Source organism: Heterocephalus glaber, unplaced genomic scaffold (genome assembly GCF_053883595.1).
Source record: "Heterocephalus glaber isolate CG9 unplaced genomic scaffold, H.glaber_assembly_v1.0 deba00001613, whole genome shotgun sequence".
NCBI lineage: Eukaryota > Metazoa > Chordata > Mammalia > Rodentia > Bathyergidae > Heterocephalus > Heterocephalus glaber.
In genome coordinates, this window is record NW_028258384.1 from 29824585 (window position 1) to 29843753 (window position 19169).

At 56.8% G+C, this 19169-nt stretch overlaps 1 protein-coding gene and 1 long non-coding RNA gene across 2 annotated transcripts; both read left to right on the plus strand.

The window, feature by feature from the left end:
• Window positions 1-5878: 5878 nt before the first annotated feature.
• On the plus strand, window positions 5879-8697 carry LOC147822538 (putative PWWP domain-containing DNA repair factor 4). Its single transcript, XM_087196705.1, has 2 exons — window positions 5879-6349; window positions 6994-8697. The coding sequence occupies exon 2, from the start codon at window positions 7168-7170 to the stop codon at window positions 8530-8532; it is 1365 nt and encodes a 454-aa protein (XP_087052831.1). The 5' UTR covers window positions 5879-6349; window positions 6994-7167; the 3' UTR covers window positions 8533-8697.
• A 5692-nt stretch (window positions 8698-14389) lies between these two features.
• LOC147822539 (uncharacterized) lies at window positions 14390-17695 on the plus strand. Its single transcript, XR_015445598.1, has 3 exons — window positions 14390-15686; window positions 16626-16711; window positions 17356-17695. It is a non-coding gene; the product is annotated as an uncharacterized LOC147822539 (long non-coding RNA).
• Window positions 17696-19169: the final 1474 nt, after the last annotated feature.

The following is a 19169-nucleotide window of genomic DNA, read 5'->3' on the forward strand; positions in this document are numbered from 1 at the left end:
TTCCTGGGCAGCCTATTTGTTGCTGCCGTTGCACTTTCAAGCTTGACAACAAGGACGGACACGAAACGAGATGGACATACAGTAAGCTCCCAACTTACAAGCAAGTTCCATTCCGGGAGAATCGTTCATGAGTCAGATTCATTCGTAAGTTGGGAACGTACTGTACTAGAATTGCTGTGGCAAAATATCTAGGAATTAGTGGCAGTGAGATAGAGCATGAGACACGGTTTATTATGGGAGACCAGAATCCCTACTTCTGAGCTCTCCTCCGCTGGAGGGTACAGAAGACACAGCCCAAACAAGGGATGTGCTCGTTGGCTGCCACTGCCCTCTTAGAGAATCTCCCGTTGGCTCTTTCCAGAAAACAATGGTTGGAGGCAAGCACCACTGCATGGAACTGGCAGTCAATGCAGATGATACAAATCAAGTGGCGTAGGCATCATTCTCATTCTAGGCAAGAAGTGCGGGGTGGGGTCAGGCTCATGTGCCTGGTAAGGGTCTGGTGCAGTGTGACAGATAGTAGTATTCCAGAGTCCAGACATAGGGACAGCTGACTAGGGCAGCAGCTGCTTTTCATAATATGAGAGCTGGCATGCAGGAGGCGGATGTGAGCATCTGCAGTAAACAACTTGCTCCCCACCAAGTGTCCAGATTGAAATCGGTTCAGAGGGCCTAGGGTCCATCGGTTGAATCGGAAGTCAGACACTCCCAGCTACACGTTCCCCAGAAAATTCCATGGTGGAAAGGAGGAAGCCTACTTTTTAAAAAACATTGCTGCATATGAATTTCTCTGCTTAGAAAGGGGCCTATGAAGCCCAGGGATGAAGGGAATTGTGTCTCAAATTCATCTCACAGAGTACCCAGTAGTTCTCTGGGGTACTCAGGATACTGCGTGTAGGCCATGGTGGGTGACCCGGGGGCAGGTGTTTCTGTGAAACTTACAGAGTCGCTGCTTGGATTCACAACGAAACCATTGCATCTGTTGCTTTGAACTGCTGTTCCAGAGTACTTGAGACTGTGCCCTAGCATGGGAGACGCTTCTGAGGAAACATACCCAGTACCCAGGCAATGATGTTCTCCATAGACGGAAGACTCTTCATATGGGTTCACATAACATTATAGTGAAAGGTACATGCGGAAGCCTATAAGGCTGTCCTTTCTCTGCAATATGACAACATAGAAGAAATGGCAATTCTACACTTACACAGGAGAGAAGACTTGAATTCCTAAAATCAGAGAGGGAAGTTGGGACATTACTACTGAACTTGCCGAGATTTATCTCTTTGCAGTACTAAGGATGGAACTCAGGGCCTTAGACTTGCTAGGCAAGTGCTCTACCACTGAGCTGCACCTGCAGTCCACCAGGACTTCCTTAAAAGAGTGTAAGAGACTATTATGAATAAATACATACCAAATTAAATAATTGAGGTGACATTTTTAAATTCTTAGAAATGCACAGAGTAAAAAAAGAACTACCTCATGAAGAAATGGAAATTCTCAAGGAGCCCATAACAAACAAGAAATCTGAGTCTGTTATCAAAAACTCTGAGAACAAAGAAAAGCCCAGCACCACATAGCTTCACTGGTAAACTTAATCCAAACATTTAGAAAAGAATTCAAGGCCTCTCACGCTCTCCCTTAAGAGAACTAGACGAGAAAGACACACTTGCTAATGCATTCTACGTGGCCAATATTACCAGGATACAAAGAAAGGCAGACAACACAAGAAAGCTATAGACCAATATCCCTGTCTCAGTCACTTCCTTCATCACTGGGGCACAGTACCCTACTGTGGGTCAGCTGCAAGGAGGAGAGGATTATTTTGGCGCGCAGTTCAGTCCATAGTCAGCTGGCTCCCAGGCAGGGCGGCACGTAGCAGGGGAGCCTGGTGGAGAAGAGTTGCTCATGGCCCGGCAGACAGGAAGCAGAGAGACCATGGAGGAGCAAGGGAAGAAGAGAAACCCTTCCGGGTCACGCCCCCAGTTGACCTTACCTGCCTCCTCCCACCAGAGCCCATCTCCTAACAGCAAGCAGCTATAAGCATACTCCAATTACCTTCCAGAAGCCCCGCCCACCAGTTCTTGGGGGACATCTAGATACAAACCATTACAATCCCTGCCCCGACGGTAGTATTTTATTAAAAGAATGACACATCTTTACCAAACCGCATTCGTTCCGGGAATGTGAGAATGGTCCGACAATGCAAAGAAATGAATGTAATACACCACATTCACAGAATGAAGGAAACAAACCACGTGATAACTCAAACGATGCAGAAAAAGCATTTGGCAAACTCCCACACCCTTTCGTGAAAAAACACCCAGACAACATGGAAAAAAGGGGAATATCCTCAACCTGAATAGGAGCAATGATGAAAAACCCACAACTAGCATCATATTCAGTGATGAAAGAATGGCATCTCTCTCCCTAAGATCACGTATTAGTCAGTGCTTACAAGAGCTTGCAGGGTTGGGGCGAGGCTCCCCAAAAGACTACCGTGCTTTGAATCAGACTGAAGGAAGGACACAGAAATTCACAAGATTAGCCTACAATGGCCGCCCACAGAGTGGAATGTAGAACAGTACAAAAGATCTGCCACACATTAGAGATCCGAGGGATCCAGCCAAAGGCCTGGCGCCCACCACAGTGTCCTGTAGGAGTCCGCATCAGGAGGCCCAAGGATCCGAGAAGGAAGACAGAGGGAGGGGTCTGCGCTGCAAGGTCCGAGGGTTGGCGCTCGAAGCTAAAGATGCAAATATTTCTTTGCACCCGCAGGCCAAAAGAAAGAACCTGCTCTGAAAGCCAGGAGAGGACACCCAACGTGAAGGCGAAGACCAGAGGTCCTCCGAGGAAAATCAGCTGACACCCTTCCCTTCCGCTCTCCTTTATACTAATTCTGACACCAATCCTCCTTAAAGTGGGCCTTCCACGCCCAGAACCACGCTGACTCAATTCAGCTGGGTGTTCCCGCTCAAGTTGACAAGTAATCAATTAACCACCGCAGACCATAGCAAGACAAGATTCCCACTTTCACCATTTCAGTTCGGCACTGTGCTGGAAGTTCCTGCCAGAGCAATTAGACGATAAAAAGTTAGACAGTAAAAGCTATCCAACTTGGAAAAGTGCAAGGAAGACTGTCTCTTCTTGCAGGTGGGCTGATCTTACATATAGACAGTTCTAAAGAATCCACCAAAAAGCTATTCAAGCTAATGAATTCAGTAAGGTTTTAGGATGCCAGATCATCATGTAACACGCCACTATGCTTCTGCACACTATAAATGAACAGTATGAAAAGGAAATTAAGAAAATAATTCTGTTTACTGTTTCATCAAAAAGAGCAAAATACTCAGGATCAAGTTCAGCCAGTGAGACGCAAAACTCACACACTTAGAACTATAGAACACTTTTGAAAAAAGTATAAAGACAGACCTAAATAAGCAGAAAGACAGCCTGTTTTCATGGCAGGGAGACATCATTTGTTAAGATGGAAATGCACTCCAAATGTATCTACTTCTTCAATTTCAATTCTTAACCCAAATTCCAATAGGCTTTTTGCAGAAATATAAAAGCTGATCCTCGAATACGGAATTCCAGGGGACTCTGAAATCAAAGTAACCTTGAAAACAAAGAAAAATGGTGGAAGACTCCCAATTCCCGATTTAAAAGCTTAGTGTGAGACTACAGCCGTCAAGACAGTGTGGTGTTGCAACTGAGTCCAAAAGTAATGCATACCCCCGTGGGTAGGCACTTTCAACAGGTGTGGCAAGGATAGTCAACATGCAGAAGGGTTTACATTTGTTGTGATCTTCCACAATATTTCATTCCAGTGTCCCGGGCAGGGCCATGGCATTCAGCAGACCTCTGCCAGCGTTTGGCATATCCAGTGCTTCCTGAGGGCACGGTGCTAAGGCTGCAGGGGCAGAATAGATCTCCTCACTGAGCTGCGGTCAGTCACCAGAGGGGACAATGTCCCAGGAGCATTGTGGGAAGCCCACAGAGCTTGGCACGCTGCTGACGAGAAAGCCTTGTCCTGGGACAGACCGCCCCGTGCCCCTGCTGCCCTATGCCATCCCTGGCAATTTCCTCCTCTGCCTCGGTTGCAGGCTGTCCAGAAAGCAGGGCTCCCCCTCCCCACCTCAGTTGCTGCACCCTGGGAATGCTGCCTGGCAGGTCTATTACCATCCACCCCCCTTGCTCCTCACACCCTGGAGGTGTAGAGGTTCCCTCCTTGCTCCTTGGTTTTGCTCTCGAAAAATTCTCCCTTTTTCCTCCGTAAAAGAGATCTAATTCTTTGAAAGTGCACACGAACGTATCATGGGCCTAGGATTGCCAGATTTTTGCACGTAAAAATACCGAAGCCCAGGTACGTTTGGGTTTCCCAGTAAACGATGGCTATTTTTAGTATGATAGGCCCCCTTGCTGGGGACCAGACATGATGTGCACAGATTGGTGAGGGGCCAGACTGCAGGCCCCATGGTCCCACGGTCAGTGTTAATTTGTCTCAGGAACAGAGAAGTGTGCAAAAGACCTAGATTTCCTGGCTGTGTGGGAAAGCCATGATCACAGAGCTTGTGGAAAAAAGGTAACTCCCACTGAGGCCAATATACAGTGCAGACCTCCTGCTGTGGGGAAGGGCCTGGACTTGGCCCCTTTGAGAGGCTAAACTCGGGCCCTGTCTGGCCATCCTAATCTTACTACAGTCGCTGTTCCCTCCCGGGATAGTACACTACCCGCTCCCCTGCGCTCCTGGCTGATGAATAAAAGCAAGCAGGCCCACTGTGCAGTTCATCAAAGCCTGTCCACCAGAGACAGTCAGTGTCCTTCCGGGACCCCACTGCACACGGAATACCGTTTCTGTCTCTTTCTTCTATTCCCGTCCTTCTCCCTACAGGTATTCAGGGGTCCGAAGAGCTCCAGATAGGGGAGAACAAAGTGTGTCATCCTTTTACATTCCTTCCCCTGGCAGCTAGTTTGGGAAACTCACCTCCCCCAATTCCCATTCCAGAGAAGATTGGCAGTGATGCCTCCATTCCCTCCCTTTCTTCCTTCCTCCCTCCCAACCAACCTTCCTTCCTTCCTTCCTTCCTTCCTTCCTTCCCAGACTGGAATAGGCAGGGTGGGCCTGACTGAGGAAGAGATGAGCACTGTGCCTTTAAGGGTGCCTTAGTACTTCCTGCTTCCCATAGAATGCTACCATCAGTGTCATTCTGGTCTCTGTGGCAACCAAAACAAGCCACTCTTTCCTTCCTTCCTGCGTGCAGGCAGATTTCACAAAGATATAGCCAGATGGAAGAGATAGAGGAACTGAAGGGAGATCAGCACAAGTAGGTGCCCTCCATCCCTGTCTGTGTGTGGGTGGGTGGGGGGTGGGGGTGGGGGTGTGAGTGAGGTCCTCATCAGGCATTACGGGCTCCTGTCCCTCCTGGGTGTGAGAGAGGCTGGTTCCCGATGAACCAGAAGGTTGTGTGAGGAGATGGTGTAAGGCATGGCATCAGCGAGCCCGGCCTTGTCCTACAGTGACACCTGCTGTGTCAGGAGTTGGCACCTGAGGCTGGGAAGCGCAGATCCCCAAGGCTTTCTGGCTTTTCGCCTGTGTGTAACAGCTCCACTCCCCCGCACGCTCACGCTGCTGCTTTACTTCTGCTACAACTCCTAGTCACTGCAGGTTGTCACGTGCTCTGCAGGAGGGAGAAATGGGAAGGCAGGAGATGGCACCACGAGCGGGCAGGACTGGAGACCCCTGGGAGGCTGGGCAGGCAGGGATGGCACGGAGCTGGTCCCGGGTAGGGCACCTAGGGCCTGAGAAAAGGCTGCCTCGAGGGCAGGGAGGTAGACTGAGGCCACATCCGTGTGACAGAAGCCCCCAGGAAGGCTCTGAGGCCTCTCGGGGCAGGCGTGGGGGTGGTGCTGGCCTCTGGCCTGTGACTGGGCTCCCAGCGGGGTCAGTTCCAGGCTTGGCAGGACGCGCTGTGGAGGTGCCCTGCCCACGCGTGCCCTAGGAAGGAGCAGGTCCCGGCTGCAGGGCGCGGGCCCCTCTCAGCCCAGGCCTGCCTACTCTTTCTCCCTGAGTCGCAGGCTGCCAGCCCCACCTGTCCTGCCTCACTCAGCCAGGAGGCCTCGAGCACAGGTGTCCGTGTGCCCGGCTCTGTGTGTCTCTGCCTCCTCACGTGCACCTGACCACCGGTCCTTCTGGCCTTGCCTCCTCCTTCCCTCCCTCCCTCCCTCCCTCTGCCCCCTGCTGCCCGCTGTGTCTCCCGAGACAGACGCACTGTGCAGAACACACACCTGCAGAGGCGGCACTGGAGCCCCGAAAGGTGCTCGAAGGCGTTTGGACCGGGGTGTCAAGCAGGTGGGCAGAGGAGCCCTGAGAGATGGCACGGGATGGCTTCCTGGCGGGAGGGCAGCCCTGCTGCTGCAGGCAGAAAGACCAGGCTCACAGCTCCTCCGCCTGCTTCTGCAAAGTCCCCTGCTGGAGGGCTCCTCCCCCGAAAAGACGCGGCCCGAGGGGGTGCCGAGGCCTCTGTGCAGAGGCCCTGACCCACTGGACAGCCCTGTGCTACCCAGGGGCCTCTGCGGGGTTCCTGCAGTGGGAGTCCTGGAGCCCAGGACCCTCCTGTGGGCGGGCAGCGCTCCTGGCTGCTTGAGCCAGCACCCTCAGCGCCAGGCCTCTGCCCTGGGTGTGCGCAGCCTGGGAGATCTGTCCCGTGGCATTAGCACACGAGCAAGTAACGCGAGCCCAACCTCACGGGGAGGCCGGGCCCACGCGAGACATTTCTGGGGACCTGTGGCGCCCCGAGCGGGCAGCAGCCCAGGCGCGCCGGACGACGTGTGCCAGGCGGCCTCTGTCTCCAGCCCGGGGCTGTGCGTGTCTGCCCTGGGCGGCGGGTGGGCCGGGGCGGGGCTGCCCCACACGTGTGCTCCCAGGGATGCAGCCGCCGCGGGGCGCTGAGGGCTGCCGCAGCCACTCCCCTTCCCTGTGTTCTGCGTCCTCAGGTGAGGCCTGCGCTGCCCACGCAGCCTCCGCTCCGGGTCCCGGGGCCCAGCAGCTCCGGAGCCCGAGGGAGGAGGCCGGGCCCTGGTGGAGGCGGCCGCGCAGAGCCCGGGCCGGCGGCAGCCCGAGGTGAGCCGGGACAAGAGCGCAGATACAAAGCCTCCACTGATCCGGACATGGAAGCCGCCGGGCCCTCGGGCAGAGGGGCAGCGCGGAAGGCTGCCGCGCGCCCAGGAGAGGCAAGAGCGGGCAGAAGAGTCGTCAGGGTGCGCCCGGAGGTCCTGAGGGCCGCCACGCTGCGGGGCCAGGGAGGGCAGGGCGGTGAGCCTGCGGCCACCACCGGGCCTCCGGAGGAGGCAGCTCCAGAGCCAGCCAGCTGCAGGCCTCCCCGCAAGCCAGCGAGACCGAGCCGCAGGGCGCGCTTCCGGGGCCGTCGCGGGACTGGGCGACCCTCGGGGTCCCTGTCACGGCCCCGCAGGGCTGGCCCCGCTCACGAGGCCCCGGCCACGGGCCCGCGCTCTGCCAGCGGCCCCGCGCCCGCCCCCGCTGCCGGCGCCCTGGGACCCGGCTCCCTGGTGTGGTGCAAACTGGCGGACCTCCCCTTCTGGCCGGCAGTGGTCACCAGCCTCAGTGTCGCCGAGCGCACGGCCAGGGTGCTCCTGATCGAGGCCAACCTGTGCCCGGAGCCCAGTGGCATCCGCGTGCCTGTCCACAGCTTAAAGCCCCTGGACTGCGAGGAGCAAGGGAAGCTCGTGCGCCGAGCCAGCAGCGCCTACGGGCACAGCAGCGTCACCTGGTGCCTGTCCCTGGTCGCCCACTACAGGGAAGGCCTGGCGCGCGGCTCTTTCCGGGGCTCCTTCCTGGAGTATTACGCGGCCGACGCCAGCCACCCCATCCGCACGGCCGTCCACGGCGGAGCCCCGGACCTGCACCTGCGCTTCCCCAAGGTCAACTACGCAGACCTGGAGGACTCGGAGGACGAGCGCGAGGGCCAGGGCCAGGACCACGCTGCCCCGGGCCGCCAGGGGCTCCACCAGAGGCTGCTGCCCGACCGCAGGAGGGCCGCTCGCGACACAGCCAACCAGAAGCTGGTGGACTTCATCGTCAAGACCAACGGGGCCGACGCCCACCTCCGGGACATCGTGCAGGGCAGGAAGCCGTCCAGGTGGCTGACGGCCTTCCTGCAGGCAGACAGGTACCTGCTCTGCGTGGAGACCTACCTGGAGGACGAGGACCAGCTGTACACCGTGGCCACGCACTTGGAGCGAGTCTACGAGCAGACAGAGCGCCCCATGCTGCCCCTGCTCGGGGTCGACAAGGTGCGGCTGGTGCTGGAGGTCCTGCTGCCTGAGGCCATGATCTGCTCCATTGCTGCCCTGGAGGGCCTGGACTACCACGGCGCCGAAGAGGAGTACCTGCGGGGGCCCCCGGTGCACTGCCGAGAGAAAGCCCTGTTTGACAGGCGTGTCCTGAAGGAGAGGAGGAAGAGAGCCACCGCCGCCAGGGCACCGGGCAGCGCCCCTCCTGGGCCCGCACCTTAGTGCCCAGGGAGCCGGCTCCCCTCCTCTCCCACCTCCCCTCCCCTCCCCTCCCCTCCCCTCCCCTCCCCTCCCCTCCCCTGCGAGCCCCGCGACCCTCTGAGACACTGGCCCAGAGAGAAGCTGTGTGCACAATAAAAGCTTTGCGCCCTGCACCTTGCCTGGCTGCTGCGTGCTGCATGGGCTCCTAACCCAGCACGGGAGCGTCCAATCTTATGCAGACCAACGCCCTCCCAGAAAGGGCCCCTCCACAGGGACCAGGGCTGCTCTTGTGGCTTCCAGGGCTCATTGCCCATCCCCTTCCCATGCTAGTACACAGCCGGGGTCACGCTGGGTGGTGTGGGCTTTTAGGAATTAGGATGGGAAAGGGCCTTCCACGCCCTGGAAGCAGGGGGCCCCTTCCTCCCCGCCGGGCCCTGACTGATACAGCCCCTCTCCTGGGCCCCCTCCTGGGACTCGCTCAGGGTCCCCCTGCTCCTTGTTAGATCCAGAGTACCTCCGTGCCTGCCCTGGGGACCCACCACCCACCCCCGGGACTGCATACCTTAGCTTCTCTGGGGGCCCTGTCCCTCTGGCTCTAAGGCACCACGCGACCTCAGCTCTCCCACCGAGCAGAGCCAGGCTTTCCTCCAGGCACCACTGTGTCCTTCACGGCCAAGCTCAGTCAGTCACCCGCCCCTTCCCAGGTGGGCAGGGCCAGTGGGGTGCTGCTGGAGGCTGTGCTCCGAACAGGAGCTTCGGGTACCACAGAAAGGGACGGAAACCCTGGGGCCCCTGTGACTCTCATTCCTCAGGTGACAGGGATGTGCCCTTCTGCTCCCTCTTTGGGAGAGACGTCCCCGGTCTCGGGGCCTGAAGGGCTGTCTTGGAGGGCAGAGCCCCAGTCTCCCCCATTTCCGTGAGGGGAGTGGCGTCTGGTGGTTGGGTGAAGGGACCGGAGCCGGTCTCCCTTGGATGTCATTTGCACCCGAGGCCTCTTCTGAGGAGGGGCCATCATGTCCCTGGCAAGCTCTTACTCTCCTCCTGTTGGAATCAGGCTCAGTGAGAGCATTTGAGTTTTGGGGGTGCACTGGTGGGCTCAGTGGGCTCTGAGCACTTGCCATGATTGCCTGAGCTGGGTCACTTTCAGGTGTGTGAGTGTGTGTGTGTGTGTGTGTGTGTGTGTGTGTGTGTGTGTGTAGGCAAAGCTCCACCTGCCACCCAGTCTGAGCCCTGGGATTAAGGAGACCTCCTCTCCTGGGGCCCTAGGGCCGACTGCTGAACATCAGGCCCCAGTGATGATGCTGAGTGGAACTGATGCAGGGAGACAGCATGCTCAGCGTGCACAGGGCCGCACATCCATGGGGGGAACAGAGAAGGTGGGAGGCTGTGGCCTTGAGACGTGGGGAGCTGATGAACTTGAGCATTTTGAGTGCCTCCATCCCCCGTAGCCCTGTCATGACATCAGGGATCCCACAACCCATGCAACTTGGGGGAGCAACCCTCTTGTTCCTGGATATCCTGCAAAGGCCTCATCCAAGGGGGCAGCTTCCAAAGATGTCGCTTGCCACAGGCAGCATCCGTCCGGCCACCTTTCTTTGTTGTGGGACTAATGCGTAGGGTGACACGGGACTCGGTGCGATCACAGCACCTCACAGCATGGGAGGATGGTCCAGTTCGGGTGTGGGTAGGAGATACCTGGTCATTCCAATGAACTGCAGGACCCGCACGAAGTGAGGTAAGGCACATGGGGATGGATTTTGAGGTTGTGACTCCACCCCAGCAGGGGATAGACTGTCATCTACTATGTGGAAGAGCTCCTGTCATGGGGCACAGCGCTGAAGGGGCTTCCGCGTTCCTGGGCAGCCTATTTGTTGCTGCCGTTGCACTTTCAAGCTTGACAACAAGGACGGACACGAAACGAGATGGACATACAGTAAGCTCCCAACTTACAAGCAAGTTCCATTCCGGGAGAATCGTTCATGAGTCAGATTCATTCGTAAGTTGGGAACGTACTGTACTAGAATTGCTGTGGCAAAATATCTAGGAATTAGTGGCAGTGAGATAGAGCATGAGACACGGTTTATTATGGGAGACCAGAATCCCTACTTCTGAGCTCTCCTCCGCTGGAGGGTACAGAAGACACAGCCCAAACAAGGGATGTGCTCGTTGGCTGCCACTGCCCTCTTAGAGAATCTCCCGTTGGCTCTTTCCAGAAAACAATGGTTGGAGGCAAGCACCACTGCATGGAACTGGCAGTCAATGCAGATGATACAAATCAAGTGGCGTAGGCATCATTCTCATTCTAGGCAAGAAGTGCGGGGTGGGGTCAGGCTCATGTGCCTGGTAAGGGTCTGGTGCAGTGTGACAGATAGTAGTATTCCAGAGTCCAGACATAGGGACAGCTGACTAGGGCAGCAGCTGCTTTTCATAATATGAGAGCTGGCATGCAGGAGGCGGATGTGAGCATCTGCAGTAAACAACTTGCTCCCCACCAAGTGTCCAGATTGAAATCGGTTCAGAGGGCCTAGGGTCCATCGGTTGAATCGGAAGTCAGACACTCCCAGCTACACGTTCCCCAGAAAATTCCATGGTGGAAAGGAGGAAGCCTACTTTTTAAAAAACATTGCTGCATATGAATTTCTCTGCTTAGAAAGGGGCCTATGAAGCCCAGGGATGAAGGGAATTGTGTCTCAAATTCATCTCACAGAGTACCCAGTAGTTCTCTGGGGTACTCAGGATACTGCGTGTAGGCCATGGTGGGTGACCCGGGGGCAGGTGTTTCTGTGAAACTTACAGAGTCGCTGCTTGGATTCACAACGAAACCATTGCATCTGTTGCTTTGAACTGCTGTTCCAGAGTACTTGAGACTGTGCCCTAGCATGGGAGACGCTTCTGAGGAAACATACCCAGTACCCAGGCAATGATGTTCTCCATAGACGGAAGACTCTTCATATGGGTTCACATAACATTATAGTGAAAGGTACATGCGGAAGCCTATAAGGCTGTCCTTTCTCTGCAATATGACAACATAGAAGAAATGGCAATTCTACACTTACACAGGAGAGAAGACTTGAATTCCTAAAATCAGAGAGGGAAGTTGGGACATTACTACTGAACTTGCCGAGATTTATCTCTTTGCAGTACTAAGGATGGAACTCAGGGCCTTAGACTTGCTAGGCAAGTGCTCTACCACTGAGCTGCACCTGCAGTCCACCAGGACTTCCTTAAAAGAGTGTAAGAGACTATTATGAATAAATACATACCAAATTAAATAATTGAGGTGACATTTTTAAATTCTTAGAAATGCACAGAGTAAAAAAAGAACTACCTCATGAAGAAATGGAAATTCTCAAGGAGCCCATAACAAACAAGAAATCTGAGTCTGTTATCAAAAACTCTGAGAACAAAGAAAAGCCCAGCACCACATAGCTTCACTGGTAAACTTAATCCAAACATTTAGAAAAGAATTCAAGGCCTCTCACGCTCTCCCTTAAGAGAACTAGACGAGAAAGACACACTTGCTAATGCATTCTACGTGGCCAATATTACCAGGATACAAAGAAAGGCAGACAACACAAGAAAGCTATAGACCAATATCCCTGTCTCAGTCACTTCCTTCATCACTGGGGCACAGTACCCTACTGTGGGTCAGCTGCAAGGAGGAGAGGATTATTTTGGCGCGCAGTTCAGTCCATAGTCAGCTGGCTCCCAGGCAGGGCGGCACGTAGCAGGGGAGCCTGGTGGAGAAGAGTTGCTCATGGCCCGGCAGACAGGAAGCAGAGAGACCATGGAGGAGCAAGGGAAGAAGAGAAACCCTTCCGGGTCACGCCCCCAGTTGACCTTACCTGCCTCCTCCCACCAGAGCCCATCTCCTAACAGCAAGCAGCTATAAGCATACTCCAATTACCTTCCAGAAGCCCCGCCCACCAGTTCTTGGGGGACATCTAGATACAAACCATTACAATCCCTGCCCCGACGGTAGTATTTTATTAAAAGAATGACACATCTTTACCAAACCGCATTCGTTCCGGGAATGTGAGAATGGTCCGACAATGCAAAGAAATGAATGTAATACACCACATTCACAGAATGAAGGAAACAAACCACGTGATAACTCAAACGATGCAGAAAAAGCATTTGGCAAACTCCCACACCCTTTCGTGAAAAAACACCCAGACAACATGGAAAAAAGGGGAATATCCTCAACCTGAATAGGAGCAATGATGAAAAACCCACAACTAGCATCATATTCAGTGATGAAAGAATGGCATCTCTCTCCCTAAGATCACGTATTAGTCAGTGCTTACAAGAGCTTGCAGGGTTGGGGCGAGGCTCCCCAAAAGACTACCGTGCTTTGAATCAGACTGAAGGAAGGACACAGAAATTCACAAGATTAGCCTACAATGGCCGCCCACAGAGTGGAATGTAGAACAGTACAAAAGATCTGCCACACATTAGAGATCCGAGGGATCCAGCCAAAGGCCTGGCGCCCACCACAGTGTCCTGTAGGAGTCCGCATCAGGAGGCCCAAGGATCCGAGAAGGAAGACAGAGGGAGGGGTCTGCGCTGCAAGGTCCGAGGGTTGGCGCTCGAAGCTAAAGATGCAAATATTTCTTTGCACCCGCAGGCCAAAAGAAAGAACCTGCTCTGAAAGCCAGGAGAGGACACCCAACGTGAAGGCGAAGACCAGAGGTCCTCCGAGGAAAATCAGCTGACACCCTTCCCTTCCGCTCTCCTTTATACTAATTCTGACACCAATCCTCCTTAAAGTGGGCCTTCCACGCCCAGAACCACGCTGACTCAATTCAGCTGGGTGTTCCCGCTCAAGTTGACAAGTAATCAATTAACCACCGCAGACCATAGCAAGACAAGATTCCCACTTTCACCATTTCAGTTCGGCACTGTGCTGGAAGTTCCTGCCAGAGCAATTAGACGATAAAAAGTTAGACAGTAAAAGCTATCCAACTTGGAAAAGTGCAAGGAAGACTGTCTCTTCTTGCAGGTGGGCTGATCTTACATATAGACAGTTCTAAAGAATCCACCAAAAAGCTATTCAAGCTAATGAATTCAGTAAGGTTTTAGGATGCCAGATCATCATGTAACACGCCACTATGCTTCTGCACACTATAAATGAACAGTATGAAAAGGAAATTAAGAAAATAATTCTGTTTACTGTTTCATCAAAAAGAGCAAAATACTCAGGATCAAGTTCAGCCAGTGAGACGCAAAACTCACACACTTAGAACTATAGAACACTTTTGAAAAAAGTATAAAGACAGACCTAAATAAGCAGAAAGACAGCCTGTTTTCATGGCAGGGAGACATCATTTGTTAAGATGGAAATGCACTCCAAATGTATCTACTTCTTCAATTTCAATTCTTAACCCAAATTCCAATAGGCTTTTTGCAGAAATATAAAAGCTGATCCTCGAATACGGAATTCCAGGGGACTCTGAAATCAAAGTAACCTTGAAAACAAAGAAAAATGGTGGAAGACTCCCAATTCCCGATTTAAAAGCTTAGTGTGAGACTACAGCCGTCAAGACAGTGTGGTGTTGCAACTGAGTCCAAAAGTAATGCATACCCCCGTGGGTAGGCACTTTCAACAGGTGTGGCAAGGATAGTCAACATGCAGAAGGGTTTACATTTGTTGTGATCTTCCACAATATTTCATTCCAGTGTCCCGGGCAGGGCCATGGCATTCAGCAGACCTCTGCCAGCGTTTGGCATATCCAGTGCTTCCTGAGGGCACGGTGCTAAGGCTGCAGGGGCAGAATAGATCTCCTCACTGAGCTGCGGTCAGTCACCAGAGGGGACAATGTCCCAGGAGCATTGTGGGAAGCCCACAGAGCTTGGCACGCTGCTGACGAGAAAGCCTTGTCCTGGGACAGACCGCCCCGTGCCCCTGCTGCCCTATGCCATCCCTGGCAATTTCCTCCTCTGCCTCGGTTGCAGGCTGTCCAGAAAGCAGGGCTCCCCCTCCCCACCTCAGTTGCTGCACCCTGGGAATGCTGCCTGGCAGGTCTATTACCATCCACCCCCCTTGCTCCTCACACCCTGGAGGTGTAGAGGTTCCCTCCTTGCTCCTTGGTTTTGCTCTCGAAAAATTCTCCCTTTTTCCTCCGTAAAAGAGATCTAATTCTTTGAAAGTGCACACGAACGTATCATGGGCCTAGGATTGCCAGATTTTGCACGTAAAAATACCGAAGCCCAGGTACGTTTGGGTTTCCCAGTAAACGATGGCTATTTTTAGTATGATAGGCCCCCTTGCTGGGGACCAGACATGATGTGCACAGATTGGTGAGGGGCCAGACTGCAGGCCCCATGGTCCCACGGTCAGTGTTAATTTGTCTCAGGAACAGAGAAGTGTGCAAAAGACCTAGATTTCCTGGCTGTGTGGGAAAGCCATGATCACAGAGCTTGTGGAAAAAAGGTAACTCCCACTGAGGCCAATATACAGTGCAGACCTCCTGCTGTGGGGAAGGGCCTGGACTTGGCCCCTTTGAGAGGCTAAACTCGGGCCCTGTCTGGCCATCCTAATCTTACTACAGTCGCTGTTCCCTCCCGGGATAGTACACTACCCGCTCCCCTGCGCTCCTGGCTGATGAATAAAAGCAAGCAGGCCCACTGTGCAGTTCATCAAAGCCTGTCCACCAGAGACAGTCAGTGTCCTTCCGGGACCCCACTGCACACGGAATACCGTTTCTGTCTCTTTCTTCTATTCCCGTCCTTCTCCCTACAGGTATTCAGGGGTCCGAAGAGCTCCAGATAGGGGAGAACAAAGTGTGTCATCCTTTTACATTCCTTCCCCTGGCAGCTAGTTTGGGAAACTCACCTCCCCCAATTCCCATTCCAGAGAAGATTGGCAGTGATGCCTCCATTCCCTCCCTTTCTTCCTTCCTCCCTCCCAACCAACCTTCCTTCCTTCCTTCCTTCCTTCCTTCCTTCCCAGACTGGAATAGGCAGGGTGGGCCTGACTGAGGAAGAGATGAGCACTGTGCCTTTAAGGGTGCCTTAGTACTTCCTGCTTCCCATAGAATGCTACCATCAGTGTCATTCTGGTCTCTGTGGCAACCAAAACAAGCCACTCTTTCCTTCCTTCCTGCGTGCAGGCAGATTTCACAAAGATATAGCCAGATGGAAGAGATAGAGGAACTGAAGGGAGATCAGCACAAGTAGGTGCCCTCCATCCCTGTCTGTGTGTGGGTGGGTGGGGGGTGGGGGTGGGGGTGTGAGTGAGGTCCTCATCAGGCATTACGGGCTCCTGTCCCTCCTGGGTGTGAGAGAGGCTGGTTCCCGATGAACCAGAAGGTTGTGTGAGGAGATGGTGTAAGGCATGGCATCAGCGAGCCCGGCCTTGTCCTACAGTGACACCTGCTGTGTCAGGAGTTGGCACCTGAGGCTGGGAAGCGCAGATCCCCAAGGCTTTCTGGCTTTTCGCCTGTGTGTAACAGCTCCACTCCCCCGCACGCTCACGCTGCTGCTTTACTTCTGCTACAACTCCTAGTCACTGCAGGTTGTCACGTGCTCTGCAGGAGGGAGAAATGGGAAGGCAGGAGATGGCACCACGAGCGGGCAGGACTGGAGACCCCTGGGAGGCTGGGCAGGCAGGGATGGCACGGAGCTGGTCCCGGGTAGGGCACCTAGGGCCTGAGAAAAGGCTGCCTCGAGGGCAGGGAGGTAGACTGAGGCCACATCCGTGTGACAGAAGCCCCCAGGAAGGCTCTGAGGCCTCTCGGGGCAGGCGTGGGGGTGGTGCTGGCCTCTGGCCTGTGACTGGGCTCCCAGCGGGGTCAGTTCCAGGCTTGGCAGGACGCGCTGTGGAGGTGCCCTGCCCACGCGTGCCCTAGGAAGGAGCAGGTCCCGGCTGCAGGGCGCGGGCCCCTCTCAGCCCAGGCCTGCCTACTCTTTCTCCCTGAGTCGCAGGCTGCCAGCCCCACCTGTCCTGCCTCACTCAGCCAGGAGGCCTCGAGCACAGGTGTCCGTGTGCCCGGCTCTGTGTGTCTCTGCCTCCTCACGTGCACCTGACCACCGGTCCTTCTGGCCTTGCCTCCTCCTTCCCTCCCTCCCTCCCTCCCTCTGCCCCCTGCTGCCCGCTGTGTCTCCCGAGACAGACGCACTGTGCAGAACACACACCTGCAGAGGCGGCACTGGAGCCCCGAAAGGTGCTCGAAGGCGTTTGGACCGGGGTGTCAAGCAGGTGGGCAGAGGAGCCCTGAGAGATGGCACGGGATGGCTTCCTGGCGGGAGGGCAGCCCTGCTGCTGCAGGCAGAAAGACCAGGCTCACAGCTCCTCCGCCTGCTTCTGCAAAGTCCCCTGCTGGAGGGCTCCTCCCCCGAAAAGACGCGGCCCGAGGGGGTGCCGAGGCCTCTGTGCAGAGGCCCTGACCCACTGGACAGCCCTGTGCTACCCAGGGGCCTCTGCGGGGTTCCTGCAGTGGGAGTCCTGGAGCCCAGGACCCTCCTGTGGGCGGGCAGCGCTCCTGGCTGCTTGAGCCAGCACCCTCAGCGCCAGGCCTCTGCCCTGGGTGTGCGCAGCCTGGGAGATCTGTCCCGTGGCATTAGCACACGAGCAAGTAACGCGAGCCCAACCTCACGGGGAGGCCGGGCCCACGCGAGACATTTCTGGGGACCTGTGGCGCCCCGAGCGGGCAGCAGCCCAGGCGCGCCGGACGACGTGTGCCAGGCGGCCTCTGTCTCCAGCCCGGGGCTGTGCGTGTCTGCCCTGGGCGGCGGGTGGGCCGGGGCGGGGCTGCCCCACACGTGTGCTCCCAGGGATGCAGCCGCCGCGGGGCGCTGAGGGCTGCCGCAGCCACTCCCCTTCCCTGTGTTCTGCGTCCTCAGGTGAGGCCTGCGCTGCCCACGCAGCCTCCGCTCCGGGCCCCGGGGCCCAGCAGCTCCGGAGCCCGAGGGAGGAGGCCGGGCCCTGGTGGAGGCGGCCGCGCAGAGCCCGGGCCGGCGGCAGCCCGAGGTGAGCCGGGACAAGAGCGCAGATACAAAGCCTCCACTGATCCGGACATGGAAGCCGCCGGGCCCTCGGGCAGAGGGGCAGCGCGGAAGGCTGCCGCGCGCCCAGGAGAGGCAAGAGCGGGCAGAAGAGTCGTCAGGGTGCGCCCGGAGGTCCTGAGGGCCGCCACGCTGCGGGGCCAGGGAGGGCAGGGCGGTGAGCCTGCGGCCACCACCGGGCCCCGGAGGAGGCAGCTCCAGAGCCAGCCAGCTGCAGGCCTCCCCGCAAGCCAGCGAGACCGAGCCGCAGGGCGCGCTTCCGGGGCCGTCGCGGGACTGGGCGACCCTCGGGGTCCCTGTCACGGCCCCGCAGGGCTGGCCCCGCTCACGAGGCCCCGGCCACTGGCCCGCGCTCTGCCAGCGGCCCCGCGCCCGCCCCCGCTGCCGGCGCCCTGGGACCCGGCTCCCTGGTGTGGTGCAAACTGGCGGACCTCCCCTTCTGGCCGGCAGTGGTCACCAGCCTCAGTGTCGCCGAGCGCACGGCCAGGGTGCTCCTGATCGAGGCCAACCTGTGCCCGGAGCCCAGTGGCATCCGCGTGCCTGTCCACAGCTTAAAGCCCCTGGACTGCGAGGAGCAAGGGAAGCTCGTGCGCCGAGCCAGCAGCGCCTACGGGCACAGCAGCGTCACCTGGTGCCTGTCCCTGGTCGCCCACTACAGGGAAGGCCTGGCGCGCGGCTCTTTCCGGGGCTCCTTCCTGGAGTATTACGCGGCCGACGCCAGCCACCCCATCCGCACGGCCGTCCACGGCGGAGCCCCGGACCTGCACCTGCGCTTCCCCAAGGTCAACTACGCAGACCTGGAGGACTCGGAGGACGAGCGCGAGGGCCAGGGCCAGGACCACGCTGCCCCGGGCCGCCAGGGGCTCCACCAGAGGCTGCTGCCCGACCGCAGGAGGGCCGCTCGCGACACAGCCAACCAGAAGCTGGTGGACTTCATCGTCAAGACCAACGGGGCCGACGCCCACCTCCGGGACATCGTGCAGGGCAGGAAGCCGTCCAGGTGGCTGACGGCCTTCCTGCAGGCAGACAGGTACCTGCTCTGCGTGGAGACCTACCTGGAGGACGAGGACCAGCTGTACACCGTGGCCACGCACTTGGAGCGAGTCTACGAGCAGACAGAGCGCCCCATGCTGCCCCTGCTCGGGGTCGACAAGGTGCGGCTGGTGCTGGAGGTCCTGCTGCCTGAGGCCATGATCTGCTCCATTGCTGCCCTGGAGGGCCTGGACTACCACGGCGCCGAAGAGGAGTACCTGCGGGGGCCCCCGGTGCACTGCCGAGAGAAAGCCCTGTTTGACAGGCGTGTCCTGAAGGAGAGGAGGAAGAGAGCCACCGCCGCCAGGGCACCGGGCAGCGCCCCTCCTGGGCCCGCACCTTAGTGCCCAGGGAGCCGGCTCCCCTCCTCTCCCACCTCCCCTCCCCTCCCCTCCCCTCCCCTCCCCTCCCCTCCCCTCCCCTGCGAGCCCCGCGACCCTCTGAGACACTGGCCCAGAGAGAAGCTGTGTGCACAATAAAAGCTTTGCGCCCTGCACCTTGCCTGGCTGCTGCGTGCTGCATGGGCTCCTAACCCAGCACGGGAGCGTCCAATCTTATGCAGACCAACGCCCTCCCAGAAAGGGCCCCTCCACAGGGACCAGGGCTGCTCTTGTGGCTTC